Source organism: Rhipicephalus sanguineus, chromosome 10, assembly GCF_013339695.2.
Source record: "Rhipicephalus sanguineus isolate Rsan-2018 chromosome 10, BIME_Rsan_1.4, whole genome shotgun sequence".
Lineage (NCBI taxonomy): Eukaryota > Metazoa > Arthropoda > Arachnida > Ixodida > Ixodidae > Rhipicephalus > Rhipicephalus sanguineus.
The window spans coordinates 150,518,834-150,542,426 of record NC_051185.1 but is presented as its reverse complement, the minus strand read 5'-3'; the positions used below and the strand labels follow the sequence as shown (position 1 = coordinate 150,542,426).

At 48.5% G+C, this 23,593-nt stretch overlaps 1 protein-coding gene across 1 annotated transcript in view; it reads left to right on the top strand.

The window, feature by feature from the left end:
• The window catches only part of LOC119372588 (chorion peroxidase), a 177,750-nt gene that overhangs the window by 119,714 nt on the left and 34,443 nt on the right, over positions 1–23,593 (top strand). Inside the window, exon 4 of the mRNA XM_037643063.1 lies at positions 21,161–21,322. Coding sequence (XP_037498991.1) covers positions 21,161–21,322 — 162 coding nt within the window. The remainder of the gene's footprint in view (positions 1–21,160; positions 21,323–23,593) is intronic.

Below are 23,593 nucleotides of genomic sequence, written 5' to 3'. Positions count from 1 at the left end.
CCCCTTTAGCGGGAGATGGTGTAATTTTTATTTTAAATACCAGAATCAACGCCCGCAGGGAACTGTGATAGTTGTTAGTTCACACTCGCCCTGTGTGTTTTCTCTTCCTCCGTCCTTTCTGCTTGAAAAGCCCGCAGCAAGTTTCTAGCTGCATGCCGTTCTTCCTGTGACATTCCAATTTCTTGCTGTTGCATGCATTGCTTCGTCCTTGAGGCGAAAACTGTGAGTTCTTTAGATGTCTCTATTTTCTTTAGCCTAATAAAGCTTCAGTTGTGAGAGCACTTGTGGAGTGTGTTTCCCTTCTTCGTCGTGTCTCGTATAGTTGCGCTCAAAGATTTACATGAAAATGCGATACCAACTAGCACACCTAGCTATCCTTTTACATTTCGTGCTGGCCTTTATAAAAATAGACCAACACCTCCGCCTCGGGCACCGGACTGCCGAGAGATAGAAGCGAATGAAAAGCCTGGAATATTTTCAACTTCACAGGTTTAAGCCAAGGCTCAGAAACACCTATGAAATCGAATTCAAATGAATCAGCTGCAAGGAAGGAGCAAAGAGTATCAATATTTAAGTGCAAGCTAAACGCGTTGCACTGTATGAGAGAGTAAACAGAGACTCTCCTGTTATCTCTTGATAAGTGACACGTAGCCATGAGCATGAAGGTTAGCAGATATTAAGTAGATGTTCTGTAGTTTGAATATGTAGAATGCTTGAATTGTATGTTTTCCAGCAAGAAATTTTCCGTTCGCAAACCAGGTGTACCTCCAGATATTTTTTTTCTCCTTTTTGCGCGTGGTATCCTTGGCAAAAATTACTTTATTTTCAATGCACAGATGTTCATTCATACCCACTGAATCATTCATTGCTTTTATGTCCAATGTCTAGTGGAACGGGCCTCTATTTTTTAGGTGCTTTCAAAGCATTATCACGGACTGAGCGAGATACGAATTTCACGACCGCGTTCGGCTTTTCGTAGCCCTTGCTCCTGCCTCGATGAATTACATCCACGTCTGCGCGTATCAGTGGAATACTATTGAACATTTTTGCCTACTTCTAGCATTGCTTCAACTAGTTTCAAGTGCGAAGCATTTCTTAGCGAACCTCAGGCACTTTGGTCATTTCTATCTATCTATCTATCTATCTATCTATCTATCTATCTATCTATCTATCTATCTATCTATCTATCTATCTATCTATCTATCTATCTATCTATCTATCTATCTATCTATCTATCTATCTATCTATCTATCTATCTATCTATCTATCTATCTATCTATCTATCTATCTATCTATCTATCTATCTATCTATCTATCTATCTATCTATCTATCTATCTATCTATCTATCTATCTATCTATCTATCCGCCTACGTCTGGGCGCTCTCCTGGTGGTCTCTATAACTTGTAATATACCAAAATTGGCGTGACAGGGGATCACTGTATGACGAACACGATTCACTGCTCATGACATGAATAACGCAAAACGCCTGGCGCGTACGTCATGAAATCCTTTCCCTCAGTCACGTGTGGCACATACTCGCATACCACAGTTCATGTTATGCGGGTATGTGCCACAGGTGATTCACAGTCACAATCAACACATTAACGCGAACATACACATTCAAACGCAAGGCAAGGGAGGGAGCTGAAGACAGAACACCCCTGAAAGACGCTCGACTGCCATTCACTCGTCCACGTGGTCAACCAGAATGACGTAGTGTTCTCTTGAATTCAAATGAGGTTGTGTGATGGCCTCATGCGGATCGATGGTGGCGTCAGATTGATTGACAGCCGCTTTGTGACACGCGAAGAAGCCGCCGCTAAGTGCCCTGACGGCATACGGCACACACGGCATATGGCATTCGAGGTCTGCGGGAACACATCAGTCAAAATAACAAAGACATTGCGCTCACTGCCATCTACGTGAGAACTGTCAAGAACCCCTTCCGCACGTGCACAGGGGTTCGTGAAACGTGCGTGCGTTCTCCATCATATCGGACAAGTATAAGCACTACATATCGGCTTACCGCATTTGGTGTTGCTAATAATTATGTTGCTGTTCGCATCGTTACGTAACTGTAAAGAACTCGTTATATAACACATGGGCGACTCTTCAACGTAAGTGCGTGCGTATACCATTTGCGCCTATGTTTAGCGTCCTTTCGTAACGTCTCGGTCAATGTAAAAAATTGCGCCACAGTCACCTTCCCGCTCAGTGTCTGTTAATGTTTCTGGTTTAACGAGAGGCGTATTTTCTTGCAACCCCGTCTGCGCGAAATAAGACGTTCAAGTGATCGAGTTGGTGAACGTAAATTACCTTTAAAAGAAAACGCGGGGCACAAAACAAACATGCGGCGCCTTTCGTTTGTTTTTGTTTATTTCACGCTGTTTTGAATCTTTTCAGAATGCATGGAAAGAAAAGTGGCGCTATATTACACGGGACTGCACTTGATTACCACAAACCTGGAGCTCGGAGTGCAGTTGTATACAAGAAATGGCGGGGCGCATTCAACGTCGGGCATTTATTATCGCACGCTCTTTTCTCATTATCCGCACAACCACCGTTCAAATCGAGCCTTTTTGAAGCTTTCTGACAACCGGTGGGGCTTTTATTGTTTTTGTGCTTGTTTGCTTAGTTGACTTCATGTGGGTATCAAGAGCAACGGCCTTCGAAGTGCGCTTACCTTCGAAATCTCTGATCGCGAACTCAAGAATGTCGCTCGAAAAACAACACGAAACAAACAGAACCTCAGAGTTAAAGGGTACAAGGGGTTGAAGAGGGGGTGGGTGAAGACGAGGGGTCCGTTTTATTGCGAATCAAAGAACGTGCTAAGGCAACAGAGAAAATCTTAATAGCCAGGTGGCTCTGCGTTTGCGCAATATCCGCCATTTGCTCTAGCCGTCATTGTTGTTCAGCGTCGGTTTTGCAAGTGACGAGCGGCCGTGTTCGCTACTCTGCGGCGGTCAGTAGACTCGAAACTGTGAGAAAGTCCGATTCTGAGAGCTGTCCACTTGACATTAACGAGATGATGACTTTGTGTTTCGAGGCTTGCCTACGTGACGGTCTTCTTGGAAAAAAACCCCTAGATGGACTGTACATGCACTGTGGACTTAGCCATACTTATGTAAGTTTATCAAAGGGTAAACGTGTAAGTTTGTAAGTGTCCTTTCATCAGAGCTATTTAGTTATGTTATAAGGAGCAGCTGATGCCATTTAACGGCGCCATCCTACAATAAACACGAGGGAGAGGGAGAGACACACATTACTAGCATAATTGGCGAGGGCGTCGACATGAACTCATGCTCTCAAGTCTGTTACTCTGAACAGGGCCAGAGGGCAGGCAAGTGAGACTAAGTTGGTGAATGAGAGTAAGCAGAGAGGTGAAAAAAATTATTTTATTTGCTTTACCATGAGATTATTGTATGTATGTATGTATGTATGTATGTATGTATGTATGTATGTATGTATGTATGTATGTATGTATGTATGTATGTATGTATGTATGTATGTATGTATGTATGTATGTATGTATGTATTGTCACTTACGCTCATTTCTTTGTTTTTGTGTTGCCGTTACACGTGTGACCGACGCCCGGTGCACGCGGCGACGGAATTTTGGGAATCTTCCCGATTGTTGTAGAATGCGCTGATAAGATATTGCCCAAGCCATGAGTGGTTGAGTTTACTAGCCCCAGCGATAGTGCTGGAAGGTTCGATCAGGCACGTACAAAAGCTGACGCGTTTCACGGGCAATCAGATTATTCGACGATCGACGACTGTAATCGCCGCTGCCGTCGTATTGTGAGTATTACCCGGTTGTACAATGTTACTTGATCTCCTGGGCACAACTTCACCCAGTAAGGTGTGTCGCCCTTAAAAGTCTGACTGCCGCTTTCTTCACCGTGACAACCACGTGACATCTGGTAGAGTGGCTTGTTCATTCGTGCACCGGACCCCTGGAAGCTGTGAACCAAGGCCACTCCGTGAAGAAAGCCATGTATGGCTTTCACTAGGCAAACGGGATGCCAAGGTTGGGGCAAACTCCTTAGATATTATTGTCGGGGCCCTCAGCAGAGGGCTCTAGCAGCGTGGTAGCACTGTCAGCCCTGGCTTTGGTCTTCCAATACCGAGCTCGCCAGCCCCGTGTCGCACTTCCAATTGGGAGATTCTTAACGACACTTTGGCATCGCCTGTGTGAGCGTGCGGTGAGTGTAGCTGCAGTTCTGGAGGTGGTAGTCGTTGATCTGACAAGGCTGTGGTGGCCGTATGCTTCTTCTTAACGACGGCAGCGGTGTGGGATTTAGCAGTAAGTGTGCAGTTATTGCCCACTGGAGCCCTGACCTTCTGTTTCAGTACCATGTTGTAGTGGCTTGGAGCTATCACGCGTACACGATTGTTACCGCTGATACTTTCTTGTCCAAGTGTCCAGAATAAACTGCTGCAGGATATTGCATTGAGGTGAGGCGGATGAGGATACCGTGTGGTTCATTTGCACGCCGCTGTTGGTGTGGGCTGGAAATGCCGACTGAGAGTCCGTAATAATCTATATCTCGTCATTCTTTGGAGTATTTAGTGCTGATTTACGTTACACGGCGGCTTACAAGCCGCTCGCGTAGGCCTGTGCAACGCAAGAACTTCAACAGCAATTTCTTTGCCTTGCGGTTGTATTCGGCCTAGAAGAACGCCCCTCCCCTCCCCCCTCCCCTAAAAACGGTTAATTGCCATGATGGGGATGGTTAAGAATCTGTCCAGCAGCGTTCTTCTCTGCAGCATATGCGCTGGTCAATCGCCTAGTCCATGTTCCAGCCTTCCAGGGGATTTACAGGGTTCACAGTCAGGTACATACGGCTGGCCCATCAGGTGTGTTCAGCGATGGATGAAGGCTTCGCAATCCGAATCCTGCGTTACAGTGACATTAAATGTTCAAAATGCTAGCACGCCACTGGTATGTATTTCGCTGAGCGTACTAGAAGTTAATTAAATGAAACCGTTTTTGCCTAAATATCTTAAGCAGTTACGATTCTGCAAACTACTTACACCTTAAGAAGCAAAGACATCACGCTTAGTCGTCGATGCACAGCCTAAGTGTTCCCTGCCAGCTGTTATTGAAGTCCTTGTGCTTTCTTCGTGGGCCGATGTGATTTTCATTTACAATTATTCGTTCTCGGACCAGCCTCTTGTTGCGAGTTCTTATCTTCAGATTACGCTCTATTAATCAAGATATTAAAGCCGAAATTTGATTGAAGGGCCCCTCAACAACGTTTGAAAATATAAAGCACGAGCCCGGTACTCTTTCCTGGCGTTTCCCTTCTTTCAGGCACATTTAGGGACGCCAGTAGTCTGTTCAGGTGACGTCATGAGGAAATAAGCTCTCGACTGGTCCATGCACGAGGGATATCAGTTGAGAATTTTCTTCGACCCTATTTTGCCGTGCAGTTGCACGCCCGTTCTGCCTTGCCTCGCTTGGCTAACGTGTGCGATGAACTGATTTCACAACTTGTTTTGCGTGTCTTCGACGCCGCGAGCGGCGATAACAGTCTGCAGGTGACGAGCGTGAAATCCTCATATGTTCAACGCTTTGTACTGACATTGTCCGCGTGTTTTATTAAGGAATAAGTGGCTAGGAGAAAATATCGCCTGTACGAACGGTAAAGTAAAGGCGAGCAAGAAACCGCTATCTCGACTTTGAACTCGCAATGGTTTAGGGGCTCTTTAATTTAATGTTTATTGTGAGAATAGAATTTGCATGATCCCGACTTCAAGCGCGCGTTCGCTTGCACGCACGCCCGGACGCGCGCACACGCACACATGCACCGTTGGAATCTGCGGCTGATAGGAGCGAAATAAAATCACTACGGCTCGATTAAAGCACGGCGTTTGTTTGCGCATGGCCGTAGTTCGGTGCACTATAGACGAGCCGGAGAAAAGCCACTCTTGGTCAGCGCTTGTCGAAGCATTACCTTTGCGCACTCCTACGCGTGAACACACGCTGCTTGCGTATTCTACGGAGTAACAATGACGTTACGTAACGGAACTATTGCAATTTAACTAGACAATAAGAACGGGCGGAAATAGTTTATATTTTTTGGAAGCATGAGAGATGTGCATGTGACCGGCCTCACGGTTTCTTTATATGCACTTTCACTCAGCATTGTTGGTCGGTCGGCGCAACTAACCTTAAAAAAAGAGTAGAAGAAAGTTGCGGAGATAACCATTAAAAGAACCGCTTGCGAAACTCGCGTCAAGCCATGCCGCCTCGTCGGTAATTGCTTTCGAAACAGCCCCGTCGCTGCCTTCATGCTTTCGCCCTTTGTGTATCATCGCGCATGGGCTTCGACCTTGCCTCGGCGACAAACTCTTTTTCACGCTCTTTACAAAGCGCCGCCGGCCACGCGGCGACGGAGGCGCTGAAGTCAATTTGGCAACGCTTCAAGTTACGCCTAAACGACTTCGCCTCGCAATCTCTCTCTCCCCTCTCACTCCTACCTTACTGTAACTCACTCTTTCAACGCCTTCCGCCTCAACGTTCCGCCTCGCGCTAATGCGCGCGCCTTCCGCTCCTCCCAGCCCGTGGAAAGAAAGGTCGAAAACGATTCCACCAAGTACGCCTAGCCGCTATTAACAGGGCGCGCCCTTGTCGGGCTTGCATTGAAGTGCGCAAAGCACTTGTCAACGGCACACCTCTGCTTTCGCAGGGCAAAGTACGTGACGTCCGTGGTGCTCCAGTGAGCAATGGCATTTTATTCATTTATTTATTTATTTACAGTATACTGCGGTCACGAAGGACCATGCAGGTGGGAAACTATACACTTGTAGATTTACAAGCACAAATTTCGCCTTCAGTTCGTTGTTCAAAAGTTAGCAGTTTGTCGACGCTGCATAGAATCACGTATTAGTCATTGGGTTTTCAGCCAGGACCTAACGCGACAACCCATTCCGGATTACGACTGCCCAAGCTCAGCATTCCCACTTTTAGCGGAGACGCTCAGAACTGGACAGGATTTTGGGAACAGTTTGAACAAACGGTTCAGCGCAACGCGACTTCATCCCCGACAACAAAGTTCTACTACTTGCGGAATTTCCTCGCGGGACAAGGGACCGCAACAATCGCGGGGTTACTAAACACGGAATCATGTATTACGCACGCCATCGACATTCTTAAAGGGGCCCTGCAACACTTTTCGAGTATGCTCAAAAAGCGCTGCCGATCGGTAGTCGAGGCTCCCGAGAACACGCGAGCCAAATATTACAGCGATGCGCACGGCCTGGAATTTACAATAAATTCTCAAAATCAGCTGAAAATCGCTCCCGCTTCTCTCGACAAATGATGTATTAGTCCGCAAAATATGACGCGATTGTCGGCAGTTCCACCATTGGCTGATGTTATAATCACGATAACACCCTCATTATTACTTTCGTTGTTAATTTTGAGTTCAATAAGTAGATAATATGTATGTTTATATTCTGTTATCGCGTTAAAAACACCGAACAAACATTAATATTAACACTTCCGGTCTCACCAACAGCTCGTCTGCTCGTAGTTGCGTCGTTCCGTTTTCTTCGCCATGCGCAGTGCCGAAAACGTGAATATTTCTGTGCTTTTGACCATCGCCGGTTGCCGTTGAGAGTGGCAGCCGTTCGAGTGTTGCCTCGTCAGCTGAGAACTGCATCGTCGGCACGTTCTCACGACCGACCGAGGCACGGGCGCAGCGTGTCTCCGATAACAATGCTGGCGTCCGGTAATGGCGGCGCTTCGGGGTCGTCTGCCAGTGCCGTCTTACGAGGCGGTGTATCGGAGTATGGGACGAAACCGATCTCAGCTGTCATTCGTTCCAAACGAGCGCGCAGGTTTGCTTCCATGGTTGGCAGAGCGATGAAAACACTACGGCGTTCGAGGTGCACACCCAACATTACCAAACCGACGCGCAGTTTTCAAGCACGCGCGATACACAGTGCGATCGGCTCCGCTCGACGTGAACGACGCAAGCCGACCGGAAGTGGCGGCACAGACCACGTGGTTGCGCCCAGACGTCAGAGAGAAAAAAATGAAGAAAAAAACTCCGCCGGCGCTCTTGGGCGGAGCCTCGCTCCTCTGCGCTGCCTCCCTCGACTCGCTGCCTAGCTTTCCGCGCGCTCGCGGCGTTGAGTTGAGGGAGAAAGCTGCGGAACGTGATCTCTATAATTTGGTAACACCACTTAGACTTGACGGATTCGAATAATTTTTGCGGCATATGACTCGTGAAGAGTCATACGTCAATAATGAGACTATTCCAATATAACTAAGAAAGGTGTTGCAGGGCCCCTTTAAGGAAAGATTCTGTGACCGAAAGAAGATAGAACGATATCACCTGTCAGCATTAAGGAACCTTCCGCACGTCGTGTCGGGAAACGATGTAAGAGGCCTTAGGAAGTTGAACGACGCCGCGCAGCTGCATTCGTTGCCTGAAACTTTTGAAACGTACCGACAGTTAGCTTTTCAGCACTGCTTGTCGACATCCTGCAAAACGTGTTGCCGGGCGGCATCGTCCTGTCGTTTGTTCGCGAAAAACGAAGAGACATTACGAAGTCCTCCCATTGCAAACCCTGTAGGTAATGTGTCGGGACAGGCACTCGTGACTGTGTCTTCGGAAGGCAAGCTGAATGACCTGCTCAACATCACTTGGGTAGAGTTAGAATGCCGAGAGCAAGGTTTCTTAACAAGCTAGGAAAGCAAAAGGTGAAAATTGGAAGGTCACGAGATCACAGTACCGCTTCTGTGCTGCATAACACTACTGCGGCAAAACGCGAATGCTTCTTCTGTAGATCGGATAAGCATGCTATCCGCACCTGTGACTCCAAAATTTCTCTAGGCTCGAAGGAGCAGCAGCTACTCAAGGATACTCGCTGCTTCAGGTGTACGGCACGGGGGCACCAGGCAAGGTTTTTTCAGGTAAAGCTGAGTTGTTCGCTTTGCCATGGAAGACATGCCTCCAGCATGTGCGACCCGACTTACAAGAATCGGGAGAGTAACGACAAATCTGACAATACGGCCGCATTTGTATCGTCGAACGCAATAATTCGAAGTTACCAGTCGTCGTATCTTATGTCTAAGGTGGACAATGGTATAATCCTTCAGACTTTCCGTGCTTGGGTCGTTCATGACGCTAACCGTACATATATCCGAGGCATCTTGGATGGGGCAGCCAGCGATCATTTATCGAAGAAGACATCGCAAGGAAACTACGGCTGAAAGTTGTCAGCGATGTAAGAATTGAACTCAACACTTTTGGAACAGAGGCTCCATCACGTGCGCGAAGGGTCATTATTGTGGAAGTTCCGCTGCGCAGCCTACACAGCTGTCAGATCTGTGTTGTGCAAGCCACTGTAAATAACGAGGACCCGTGGTCGTAAATCAGGAACACGTCTTTACTTAATGAAGGCTAGCTCCCAATCCCCTCTTCGTTCCCCTCTTCGTTTCCTCCCTGTTCCTACCCCGAAGACTATGCCCCACTATTCTATTTTCAACATCCTCCGAGGGGGAGGGCACGAACGTTATACAAGTCACTTCGCTGCTTTCAATGTATACAACTTTTGTATCGGGTGCTTCACCACGTGGGCCGTTGCCACACTTACGGAACAGCCTCTGACTATCTCGTCTGTGATGTGATCACGTCACTTGGACAGCTGTTCTTGCACAGTCACCGCGTCTCAGACGCCATTCTGTGTGAAGCCTGCTGATCCGACATCTAAATGATGCGCGCTTGCATCTCCGGCGTTTCCATCTGGGTGTGGCATTGCTGGTGCAATCCGCACTCAGGTTCTCCTGCAGGCGGTTTACTGCAGCGTTTTGGAGTCTTCTCCACGAAGTGCCTGGATACCTGCAGCGACGTTTCTTGCTGAGGCCCGAACCCTGCGAAATCTCGAATTTTAAGAAGGTTCCCGAGATCGACGCTTGTTCGGATGAGTTTAGCCCGTTAGTGGCGAGTCCCTTTGCCTGGCTCTCCCGCTGCTCTGTAGGAATATGCTCATTGAGAAGCTCCCATAGTAGGTTCGCGTGGTGGCGGTATTGCTTCGACTTCGTTTTCGGGGCCCTCCACTTCTCTTCCCGAGGCAGAAGCAGCGCTTTCTCTTCCTTGTCTACGCGCTCCTCCCTTTGCTCAGTCACAACCTCCTCCAGTTCCTCTAAGCAGTCCACTTCCTCCAAGTCCTCATGTTCAGGCTGTGCGTCCAACGACGAGGATACCACAGGAAGCACAGCGGGACTGTTAGCTCCACCGACCAGCAGATTGAAGCAGTCGTCGTTGCGGGTGGGCAAGCTATCGTCAGGGATACGAGGCTCCGGAATCATGGAAGGCTCTTGGTAACCTCCAGCATGTCTGCTCAGAGAATGCTCTAACATATCGAGCTCTTGTGTTTTCTTTGGCATCCGGTTGTCAATACTAATCGTGCCGAGGCGCCACATAGCCGATTCGTCGCACTCCACACCAGCTGACATGAGGAGGGCACAAGTCGTTGTAGCCTCGTGAGGTGAGCTTGTTCCCTGTACGGTCCACCCAAAAGACGTTTCGACCGCAGTGAGTTCCTCATTGAGGCGATCGATGCTTCCGGTGGCAAACTTCCAGTAAGCGTCTGAGCCAATCAAGATGCTGATGTCATCTGGGTGCCAAGTCTCTGGATCGAACAGATCCGCAGCATCGTGTTTTCTGGCGCACAACAGCTCGAGCACTTCAGTGTCCAGCGGTGGACTTGTCGCGGAGCATATTTCAGGTACCTCTAGTGCTTCCAACGTAACGGTGCTGTCGTTGAATCGTCCACGCAGCGTGACTGAAAGGCGTGGACAGCGCAATTGATGCCGCAGCTTTGCATTTCCGAACGTCACCAATGATAGCTCTTCGATGCCAAGGGCTCTACATCGCAATCTCTTTGCAACGTCGGTGCGGATAAACGAACACTGGCTGCCGCTGTCCAGCATCACACGCACCAGGAGTCGTCGTGGTCCGCTCTCCGCCCAAACACGACCTGTCTGAAGCAGCACTGACTTGGCTCCCTTTTCGCCAGTTGAGGCCGTGGTTACTGTCGGTGGAGTAGTGCCAGACGTACCCAGCTGCTCAGTCGTTCTTGGAGAAGCGGTCATTGCGACAGCGCGTGACAATTCGCAGAGGACCGTTAGGTGTCGGCGTCGGCACTTGTTACACGTGAGATTCCGGGAAACTCGGCAGAATTGCGCGACATGATTGCGCGTTCCGCACCTGTAGCAGCAACGAGAGTTGCGCAACCTGGCTTTTTTCTCTTCGACAGACATTTCGGCTGTGCATTCTGCGAGGCTGTGAGCTCTGCTGTTGCACAGTACGCAAGACAGAGCGCGCTGCTGTAGGGACTCCGTCGCAACCACCGCAGATGCTGATGGAATGGCAAGTGCAGATCTTGTCGGCGAATTCATGTCATCAGGTACCATGGTCGAGTGGCGAGGATGCGACGACGTTGCTTCTTGCTTTCCTTCTTCCCGCGCTTCGACCTGTATTTTTAGGAACGCTAAAATGTCGGTCGCCTTGTGCGTTCTCGCTTCAGGTGGCGTGGTCTCTGCTGATGCATTAGTACCGCGCGTGCTCTCCTCCTTCTTCTTCTGTCGGTACATTATCGCCAAGTCTTCTGGCAAGCACCTCATTAGCACCCGATTCAGCACCACAGTGTACTGCTCAGGTGGTACACCAAGACCTTCGAGCGCACTTACGCGGAAACGCACGGTGTCATGCAGCACCCGAAGCTTCTCCACTTCCTTGGAACTCCTCACGGGCGACAATGCAAGAAGCTGGTCGATGTGCTCGTTGACTAGTAATTCCTGTCGACCGAAGCGCTCTTTCAGTGTTGTCACGGCAATTTCATAGTTGTTATCAGCCAGCCTGATGCCTTCGATAGCTCGCTTGGCCGCTCCCGTCAGGTACGTCAGCAAATACTTAAATTTCTCGATGGGCGGCAACTCAGTGTTCTCGTGAATCGTGGCACTGTAATGGTCCCAGAATTCTTGGCACTGACGTAAATCTCCGGCATACGTCGGGACCTGAAGCGTCGGAAGCGCGACCGACCGATAGCGTGGCGTACTGACGGGTCCTGGCGGCGCCCCAGCAGATCCGATGTTGCTCTGGGTGGCTGCTACCCGGTCGTCATTGGGTTCACTCCTAGACGGGCCGCTGAGACCGGTCGCCTGTTGACGCTGTGACAGGAAGAACTGCGCATCAGCAATCGCGTACAGAATCTTCTCGTGGTAGTCGTTTGTGCCCTCCTCATGTCAGCTGGTGTCGAGTGCGACGAATCGGCTATGTGGCGCCTCGACACGATTGGTATTGAGAACCGGATGCCAAAGAAAGCACAAGAACTCGATATGTTTGAGCCTTGTCTGAGCAGACAAGCTGGATGTTACCAAGAGCATTTCATGATTCCGGAGCCTCGTATCCCTGCCGATAACTTGCCCACCCGCAACGATGACTCCTCCCGTCTGCTGGTCGGTGAAGCTAACAGTCCCGCTGTGCTTCCTGTGGTGTCCTCATCGTTGCATGCGCAGCCTGGACGTCAGGATTTTGTTCCGCTCAGCTTCGTGGAACTAGAAAAGGTTGTGACCAAACAAGTTGATCACCTAGGCAAAGAAGAGAAAGCACTGCTTCTGCCTCCGGAAGTGAAGTGCAGTGCACTGCAAGCGGCGCCGAAGCGAAACAGCGCGATCCATGCACCCGAGCACCTCAACGAGCTTAATCCCTGGGAGCAGAGGAACAGCCACGTACTGAGACTCGCCCCTGATAGGTTGAACCTATCGGAACGAGATGCGTCCATCTCGACATCCGTCTCCAAGTTCGTGATGACGCATAGTTCGTGCCACAGACGCGAAGGGCGCTGCAGACATACAGGCACTTCGTGGAGAACACCATGGCAATACGCTGCGGAAAAGTGTCTGCAGGAGAACCCGAATGCGGAGCACAACAGCAGTGTCTTGCCGGGATGGAAACGTCGGAGATGGAAACACGCACACCATTTCCATGCCAGGTCGCCACGCTGCGTCCCGGACCGATGTTCATCGCAGATTTACATGAGAGGCGCGGCAGTGGTGCAAGAAGAGAACGCTTCTGCCATCGAGTGACATCGCTACACTGCCATGCATTGCCGACTTTGGATGGACCTTGTTTCGTTCGCCTTGAACCGGACCACGTTCTGAAGCCCTGTACATAGGTTGTGCATGTTGTCAGAAACGAAACAACCTACGTCACCTTCGTCCCGTCCCCTCGGAGGATGTTGAAAATAAAGAAGTGGGGCATGGGCTCGGGGAGAGGCGCGAGAGGGAGCTAGCCCTTGAACAGTAAAGACGTCTACGACCACGGGTCCTCGTTATTTACAGCCACCATGGTACCAGTTATCTACCACTATGTTCTACGTCACCCGACGACAACAAAAAACTGCGACTCGAAGGAAAACTCATCACTGATGAACGATGCTTCCTTGGAGCAGATGCAGAACCCGGACTGTCTACTCATTGGGTCAGATCACCTCTGGAAGATACTGACTGGATAACTAGTGCGAAGCACAGACACAGAAGGATTGGTCGCCATGAATTCCTTCTTCGGATGGACTCTCCAGGACCAATCCTACTGTATCTGTGCTTCGCACTAGTTCGCCAGTCAGTGCCTTCCAGAGGGGCTTCTGGATTATTCGTGTTCGTGAGGAAATGAAACGAGTTATAAACGCGTGTTTTCTGCGCAAGAAGTATCGCACGAATCCAGCGAAAGTGCAGTATGCTCCACTGCCACTCGAAAGACTTGTCTCTTCAAGGCCGTTTGACGTAACTGGGATCGACCTTGCAGGACCCCTTCATATATAGCTAAGGACTCTCGCTGACACAACCTGCAAAAGATGCAACTTGGTGTTCACGTGCGCCACTACCCCAGCAGTGCACCTGTAATTGACGAACGGACTTTCTACCGAAATCTCCCTTCTGGCATTCCGGCGATCTCTAGCTCGAAGAGGAGTACCGCTGACGCTATTCTCGGACAACGCACTGATTTTCAAAAAGGCTTCACGAGACCTGAAAGAAGTATGGGAGATCATGAAAGGTTCTCCTTTTGCGTGCTTCCTTGCCACGCACCGAATATAGTGGAAGGTCATTGTGCCAGTAACACCTTGGTGGGGAGGCTGGTGGGAGAGGTTAGTGCGGTGAATCAAGTGTTCACTCCTCAAAGTGCTCGGAAAGAGCTGCCTCAAGAGCAACGAGGCGGAGACTGTACTACTTTAAGTGGAAGCAGTGATCAATTTCTGGTCGGAAATTCATTCATTGCTTCGTCAGGGCCACTTAGCTCCGAGTATGAAGCTAGGTGCGCGCCAGCAACAGGGGAGACCTCACTAAGAAGTTGAGGTATCATCAAAAACTGCTTGACCACCTGTGGATACGATGGAGAAAGGAGTACCTCCTAGAGCTGCGCGCCCTTCACCGCTATCCATCGTGTACTAGCAAGGGCATAGAAGTGGACGACATCGTTCTTGTCGAGAAGCCCTGCGTTTCAAGGTGCCTGTGGCCCCTTGGAAGTGTGGTGGAAGTTTGTCCGGGTCAAGACGGTGTAGTACGGCACGGGCTTGTCGAGTCAAGACGCAAGACGGCTACTTTGTGCGGAGACCAGTCTTGAAGCTCAAACTAGAGTAGAGATAGCCTGCAACTCTTTGGGGCGGGGGGATGAAGAAAAAGTATAAACGTACGCAGCCTAGGACTGCGAGGGGTGACGAAGGAGTTAAGAATGGTATGGGCAAGATGGCTCCGCGTCTGATTTATCGTATTCGCTCGTAGTTTTCTTTAGCCTATATAGGATTGTATCTTCAACCCTTCATAAATATTTGATTCCATTGCCGAAGAGCCCCACGCGGCAAAATGGATGCCATCATGCTGCAACGATGAAAAAAAGGCTCTCAAGATGGGTGCGAAGCTTTTTCGTGTGATGCACGTAGACTAGCTCGAGCTTGGGATGATAGTTTACGGTACGGTTTGTTAGGAAAGGGCTTATGATGATGTACATTTTTTTTCCGCATGCAACGTTGCATACTTCCATCACTACTTAATGTGAAGCATTCTTTTGGAGTCTCTACACGATGCTTCGCAATATGTCGCCAGGTCGCAACATCTTTCGAGGACCCATCAAGCCCAGCCGGACTGGCGGTTCACCGTAAAATAAAAATAAAAACAAAATTTAAAAAGCTGCAGATCCCACACCTTGTGGGAATCGGTTTCATGCGAAGCAGTCACCGGGTAGTTCTATGCTGCGTTTTTTTGCTCTGAGTCAAGCGTTCCGAGGTGGATCGACGTGTTTTTTGTAAGTGTCGTAGTTGTGTGCACATTGTGGGCTTACCAGGCACGTCGACAACACTGGCGTTTAGAGGGTAACTTATAGTCTAACGTAACGTCAGCACTCACGTTAGAGCACATTCGTAAGTATTATCGAAACGAAGTGCACTTTATGGCGCGATGATGTGAATATCATACGTAACTTTCGTTAGCTTATTCATCCCGGGTCAAGCGACGCTTGAATATAGCTTGCTGAATTATACGAATAGAAATGTGATGTTTATTAGGCTGCTATAAAAGCGGAGCCAACACTGTAACCACAGACGTTAACCTGACATGACGGTTGCATCGTAGGAGTACATATGTAGAGCTTATTGCTTAGTTATAAATTTAGACAGCCAGTATCACAACCACATTCGACGTTGCACCGACATTACGCTTGCATAGGGTGTTTTCCAAAGAACTTTTCAGACCTGGCGTGGATCTGTGGTAGAATACCTGACTGCCACGCAGAATGCCTGGGTTCAATTTCTGCTGGGATCCTGATTTTTATTCTTCGCATTCGTCGGGTCAACGCTGCAGGTGTCGGTTTTTACCAATGTCTGTTGTCGCCGTTCTTTAGTAGATATAAACTATCAATCACCTGTGGCGCATACCCGTATACCACGGCCCGTGGTAAACGGGTATGTGCCATACCTGTCTGGAGGAAAGGGTTTGACGACGTACGCGACATGATTATCACGTTATTCATGTCATGCCCAGAGAGTCAAATTCTTCAAGTCCTCTTATACCCACCCAGACGTAGGCGACTGGATAGATAGATAGATAGATAGATAGATAGATAGATAGATAGATAGATAGATAGATAGATAGATAGATAGATAGATAGATAGATAGATAGATAGATAGATAGATAGATAGATAGATAGATAGATAGATAGATAGATAGATAGATAGATAGATAGATAGATAGAAACGCTCAAAGTGCGAAAGGTTCGCTAAGAAATGCTTCGCATTTATTAAGTGTGGCACTCGAATCAGTGTATATCTAGCCCCACTGAAATTACCAGTAGAGCGTGCTGGTTGACGGCTGCGGCAGGCTAAGCAGTAAAGCCTTGTCTCAATATCCTCGTAGCCACAAAGAGGCGTGATAAAGAGAGCAATTATTTTAATAAAGCAAACACTTCTATGCCTGCTTTTTCGGAGCTTGTAGTTTCCTGCGTCTGCTTCGTCGCTCTCTCACCAACGAAGTGCATTTCAGTATTGTCACTCCAGAATCGGGCCACATTTGCGGACACTCCAAATGGCTGTTCCGCGAAACGATAAAGGTATATCGACATATTCCGCGATGGCCGATCCTAACGAAACTTGTGTTCACGTTCTTGAAGACACAGCAAAAAACAATGATCAAGATACAGTAGTGTCCAGGATCAACCGAGATGCCCAAGTCGTCATACCTGTGTCACACGTGCACTTTTGAAAGCCCATCCAGTGGATGGCCATCGAAACGTCACAACTCTATCGACTCGATGGAGTTGTCACGTTGCTTCTCCGCAGATTTGGACGGCCGTCGAGCGGTTCAGGCGTTCCTTGCAAAAATTGTGTGGCGCTGCGGATATTTCTTTTCGTTTTCATGTCACCGAAAGTTTAATGTTAATCCACTTAAAAGGACAAATATGTCCGTTATTTTTGTTTAAACATTTCAATAAGTCGTTTGTGCGTAGTTGGGAATATATATATTTAGTTTTTAAGTTGTTAAGCAGCGAAAATGTGGCGAACAAGACATGGCAAGACAAGCCCATCGCAGCTTTGGAGAGTATGTCCAGTTCGCACATTTCAAGTGACAAAAATACTTTATTATTATTATTATTATTATGTTACATTGATATATATTTCTTTTCAAGCATACTGGTTATATTATTCTTTTCGTAATCGTGAGTACGAGGACACTGTCAACGATGGGCCACTTTCGCGCGGTTTCCGCTTGCGCTGCTCAATGGCTTTCGAAATTTGAAGGGAGTTGTGAGGTGCTCCGTTGACTCGATAGACTATTGAGTCGATGGCCTTCGAAATGTCCCGTGTAGCAGCTCGTCCTTCAAACCATTGATTCAGTAGACTATCGGTTGGAAGGCCTTCCGAACGCCCGTATGACACGAGTATCAAAGGGACTCGTGTTTAACGTTCGTGTCTTCGTGACGTCAGTAACGACTTGGGCTCTACTGTCGACGCCCTTGAGAGGTTCACAACGGCGGAATCTTCGAAGAAGAGGCGGTCTTGCCTCGAAAAGAACCCGCTGGTACGACACTCGTCCGCAACACCAGCAGCTGGCAGCGCGCCAGAAGAGTAACCAGAAAAGAACAACAGCAGATGTCGCACAAAGATCGCGTGGCGATCGCCCCTGCATTTCGCAACAATCGCGGATGCTCGCCGCGGACAAGAGCGTGGCTCGTTGCATGTGAAATTTGAGGCGCACGTGGGGGCCATTAGTGTACAGAACGTTCTCGAGAAAGTGCCCCTCGTGGTCACGCTGTGAGCAAGCAACAACTACCGGGCCAACCTTGGCGAGTAGTTGCTGCTTATGCGACGTAGTAATAACGCCAGGATAACAATAATCATAAATACGAATTCCCACGCAGTTTTTCTTTCAGACATATGTATGGCAAATCGGCCCAGGTGGGACGGTCATTTGCCCAATATTTTACTCATTTCATGTCGTCCATATATTCCAAAGGGGCTGATCTTGGCGATGGGCCTTTAACCTCTTTCCACGTAGGAGTCGCTCTTTGTGGGGCATATTTGCAACCAACTTGCAAGTACTAAGCGGAACTTGCCTGCAAATAATGTCCACGAGTGCCGCCTTCTTATTTGCTCGCCCTTTTTGCCACCGCTGCCTCGCACCTGGATATATCTACGGATTGCAAACTTGCCGATCTTCGAGCCGCAGTGGAATTTTTTTGTACACGAATCTCTCAGCGAATGGGCAGTATTCTGCGACTCTGGGAGAGCCCTTCAGGGTGTGCGAAGTTTACGCATTGGCATCTACGATCAGTTCACTGAAATTAGTCATCGTGCTGCTTACGGACGACATGACATCTTTACAGTGGTAGCTGGAAGATTGTGCTATCGGCGGCAAACGTCTACCCAATGACGCTGCTCAAAGTGCCCACGACTGAGCGCCGACACTGCCCGTATATTCATCAAGAGCGGACGCTGAAAGGGAACTTTGCAACGTCGCGCCTACTACAACGATAACACACTGGAATTCTCCGCTAGGCACCAACTGTCGCTATTATGGCCTCGACCCATTAATACGGCTGCAACTGCCAAGAAACAGTTCGACGTGACGCTACAGTGCTATCATCGGCTGTGGGTTGGCGTAACCTTCAGCAACTCGTACAGCTGTTGAGACGGTTTCACCCATGTGTGCTAACAACAAAATTCGACCAACATCGCCGACTCTGCAGCATGCCTTAAGCAGACGTGATGATCGGCCGTTTACTGAAGAAACCATCTGGGGAGCCTGGCGTCACAACTTATCCCAGAAAGCCACAAGAAACGTTCTACCTTTCTTGAAGGCAACTGAATTATTGGTGATCACCTGTACTCTGTCCATGAGTATTGTGAAATGTGTGAACTCTCTCCCTATCATTTCCCTCCCCTCGAGTGGAGTGGCAAACTAGACATAGTCTAGTTAACCTCCGTGCCTTTCCTGTATTCTTTCACATTTTGCCACTGTGGTCATATATCGCTGTGCAGCACTATTTGTTTATTTCATTACCTCCCATTTATTACACACTGCAGACCCCAGACGCACTCGAGCTGTGTAGGCAGAAAACAGAGTAAATTTCGCCAGAGTAGGCGTAACATGGAGCGCATAGATAATATTATTATGTTTCGCCTACGCTGCAGACATCTTGTACTTTATTTTCTTGTAATATTCTAAATTGAGTGTCACATATGAGGGTTTTGTGCACGTGTGTTGCGTTACGTTATTGCTGCAGGAAAGCGAGAGTTCTTCAACGTATCACTTCTGGTGAAGTAAGCTCTTAAGGTACGTGGTCTGGCAGACCGGGCTATTCTAGTGGCGAGTGATGAAAGGAAGTTGTTCCGGCTCCATAGCACCCAAGCTAGTCAGACAGGAGCGTATCAAAAAATTACACCATTTCCCGCTAAAGGGGACCATGAGGCGATGCGAAGCCGGACCTCTTGCACTATCGCGTTCCGTTGGCGTTCTTTGGGCATACTACCGACCTCGCGTCGTGGAACGCGAAGAGGAACGCTACGCGCGTCTTGTCTTCCCTCTAGCCTCGCCTTTAATTTTCACAGGGCGAGCGGGGAACGCGGCCGGCAGGCGTGTGGGAAGGGGGCAGCGTAGGAGAGGAGAAAGAGGGGGAGGGGACGCGCATGCGTTGGTGCTCATCGCGGCGTTGCGCAGGAGAGAATTTCGGCATGTCTAGCCCGCGTTTCAGAGGAAGAGTGGAAAGAGGGAAAGGAGAGAGGGAATGTAGAGAGGGGAAGCGGAGAGAAGAGGGGGAGGGGGAGTGGAGAGGGTATGCGCATGCGCAGTAAGGGTGGTCACGCCGCACACCACCACAGGATTGAACTCCGCCATAAGATACTTCGCATCTTAAAGCTTTCCTCGGGAACGGCGGTAAGGGCGGGGGAGGTTCGACCCCCTTTAATGTAGGCTCGTGTGTTTGTGTACGCGCAAACACATATAAAATGCAAATCTCGGGAAATGCGTGAACCCCCCCAAGCTATCCCCCTGGCTACGCCAGCGTAGCCAGGTACATACATAAGTAAGTCTCTTTATTTCTGCATAGTTTACTCTAAATCAGTGGCAACATTTTCGAAGAATTTGCCACTTATTTAGGGGCATTTAAGTGTAACGAGCTTATAAGGGCATTATGGGTGGCTTCTTTTTGCAAGCCAATGAAGAAGGAGAAACATGATAAATATAATATGTACGAAACACTATTTCTGGAGCGGCATTTCGTAATGGTACATGTGATTTTTTTTTTATTGCCGCTGGCCGTCCCATTGAGTGAGAGATAATGGCGATAAACACAGCGCATAGCGACATTTCAAGAAATGACAGCTGATGAAAAAAAAGGAACAGACGTTAGCCAACAAAGCGCAAAGTCTGGCTAGTTGGTCTTGATTCATAACGTATGGAATTGCACAGGGCGGAATACAGGACGAAACACTTAAAACACGTGAGCGATTGCTGCCGCTGACGTGTATTTCTCATGATTTTCGTTGTTCTTTGCTCGAATTGTCATTGCAAGGGTGCTGAATGTCATGTGGTGTTAACATCAAAGGGATGTAAGACTGGACGAGATGATTAAGGTTCACAGTTTAAAATAGCGCGAAAGACGGAAGCACGAGACAAAAAGGGCCACAGGACAAGACACTGAACTAACAACTGACATGGTTAGTGCAAACCGGAAAAAAGATATACACAAAAACAACCTCGTGCGTGCGCATATAACGCCACCATTACGCGCAATATTGTTCAAGAATGGTGATTTCACAACTTATTAGGCTGACGGATGGAACTGAGACGCAGCGATTATGATTCTCGTTAACGTGGAATGTCTCGATTAATTCGCGTGCGTTTACGTCATTCCGATGCTCCTTGTTCCTCTGACGTTTCTGTTCCTGCTACTTCTTGCTGATGTTCCTGATGCTCCATGTTCCTGTTTATGTTCCTGTTTCGCCCTTCATCGCGAACAAGGTTCCCGTCTGGCAGCCGAAACGTCAAAGTAAATATTTTTTGGCCTTGGTCAGGGTCTTGCAAAGTTTTCACCATTATTAGATTAGGACAATCGATCTCACTCCATATATCTCGCTCCTTTCTCTGCAGCCAACGGGTCCCTGCTGGTCTGCTGCGGCACCAGCAACGAGACATCACCGGCTTGTTACCCGGTGAACGTAAGCAGCGACGACTCCTTCTACGGACCGCTGTCCGTGCCGTGCATAAACTTCGTCCGCTCCTCGGGGTGCAGCGACTGCGGGGGAGTCATGCGTACGTTCGCTTCACTCTTCATACACTCACAAATTGCTGCCCAAGTAAGTCTAAGTGCCATAAGGATGAAAATAAGCGAGAAGTTAGGCAGTCGTAACAAGGTGATCTCAACAGAGAGCGATTGCTGCGAATATATCGAATAATCGAACGAAAAAACCTTCACCTTAGTGAACTGGACAGAGTTCCCCGAACCACAGATAACATCGGAGAGGTATAAACTTGTCAGCATAGATTATGCTTTGGGATAGCATTCCTACGCATGTAAGTGTGTGTAGGAGGCGAGGGCTGCATGAGCTTTATATGAGGTGTACCTTTAATGTCCTTGATCTTCCCACAAAATTATGGTAACCTTCATATGTTTGAAACAGCGCGTAAAGTACGAGGACACAGAAAGAAACAGACAGGACCAGGCGCTGACGTTTTAGCAGGCTATACTGTCACGTGGTCGTGACGTCGACGAAGGCAGCAGACAGCGTATCCGAGATGAAGCTTTTTATTTGGCCGAACTTGTGGCCGGGAAACTGAAAGTCAAACTACAGCAATACGCTGATAGCGGCGAACAGAGCGTCGACCGTCGAAAAACTGACAAGCGGTCAAGCGCGTCGGCTTTTATACAGGCGCTATCGAACTTTCCAGCAATATGGCTGGTGGCGGCATTATCTCTCGATAAAGCTGGAACATTCACGGGCGGCGCGCAATCTTAACAAACGATCTACTACAATCGCGAAGCTTCTTGAACACTGCTTTGCGGACAGCGTCGATCGTTGATAAACGTCCTTGCTGGTCAAAACCGAATACATCAAAATAAAACAAGAAGTGGGCGTGGCAATACATACTAAGATACCGACTCGTACTTTACGCGCTGTTTCAAAGCCATGAAGCCTTACCAATAAGCTCAAGCCGATACCCTTTTATGGTAACCTTGTAATGTTATATTGCCGATTACAGTTGCTTGAACTGCATCGAAAGTGCAAGGTGCTGCGCCGTAAGTTTATTTTTACAATTTGTGTGAGATACGTGTCAGCACCGTTGTACTTTCATCTACATTTAGTGCCTACCTTGTTTTGTTTTTTCTTGTTATCGCTGTATGCCTTACTTCAATTTCCTTGAAAACTGTGCATTAGCTACTTTAGCATCAAAAACGTTGTGTCACGCTGTTATAGCGTGCGCCGTTCCTTACCTGGTTATATCGGGTGGTTGGGGTAAGGAAAGGCAAGGAAAAGCAGGCAAAATATTTTACGATTATTATTGTGCATCAGAACAGCCCTCGCCCCCCCCCCCCCTCCCATATGGTGCCACGGTTCTTCTGGGTCCACCCACGTGACCTAGGAGTGTGTCTGCAAACGACGCCGCGCTACCTAGGATAACTTACCAACTCTGTACATACTAAGATACCGACACATACGCGCTACAGTGCAGATTATGCGAAAAATCAAACAGCCACCCTGTACCACATGGTATGGACATGGCCGAGCCTGAGTACCACATAGTAAGGAAATACCACAATCCATCCAGACAACACAAGACACAATCCGACAAAGAAGGGTGGTAGGCAGCTCTGCGGCCGTATAATGTACTTTTATTCCGTGTTCCGTATTCCGTTTTCCCTGTTACGTCACGCTTGAAGCGCCGCCCACGCCGGAAGCCGCGACGTTTTTTGAATTTGGCCAATAAAATGCACTCGTAGCCGCCCATAGCTTGTTGAGCAAGACAAGTGCGGCAGTTGGCGTTTTTTACGTAGGAATTCTGGGGAAATCCCTAGCATTTTTTAGGTATTTTCGGAAGGAAAATTTAGGGGCTTTAGTGACTTTTTGGCTGAGGGTCGCAAAGGGGCCGTATAACTATTTTATTTCGTCCGCGAGCGTGTGACAAAAGAACAATTGTACGTAAATGAAAATAAATTTGTTTTATGAGCTTCTGGTGCTAAGGTTAATGAAGCGTATTGGGAAGAAAACGCAAAACAAACGTATTTTGAGAGTCGTAGCCACATGGGTGTCGCTTTTGCATCCAATCCAAGTCGCTTAAGGTGGCCGTTGCGAGAAAAACAGCTGATCGTCTCTGCGAGCCGTGTTTTCTGTTCTGTCACCTATAATACTGCGAAAAGAATGTGATCGCGACTACCGGGGAGTATTTTCGTCGCAGAGGAATATCGGAAGCTGCGAAGAGCAAGGAAAACGTGGAATTCTAGCCGCAAGGTGAGTAAACTATGCCGAGCATGCCGTTACCGCGTTATGTTTAATTTGCTTTGGTTCTTACAGGTAGCGAAGAAAC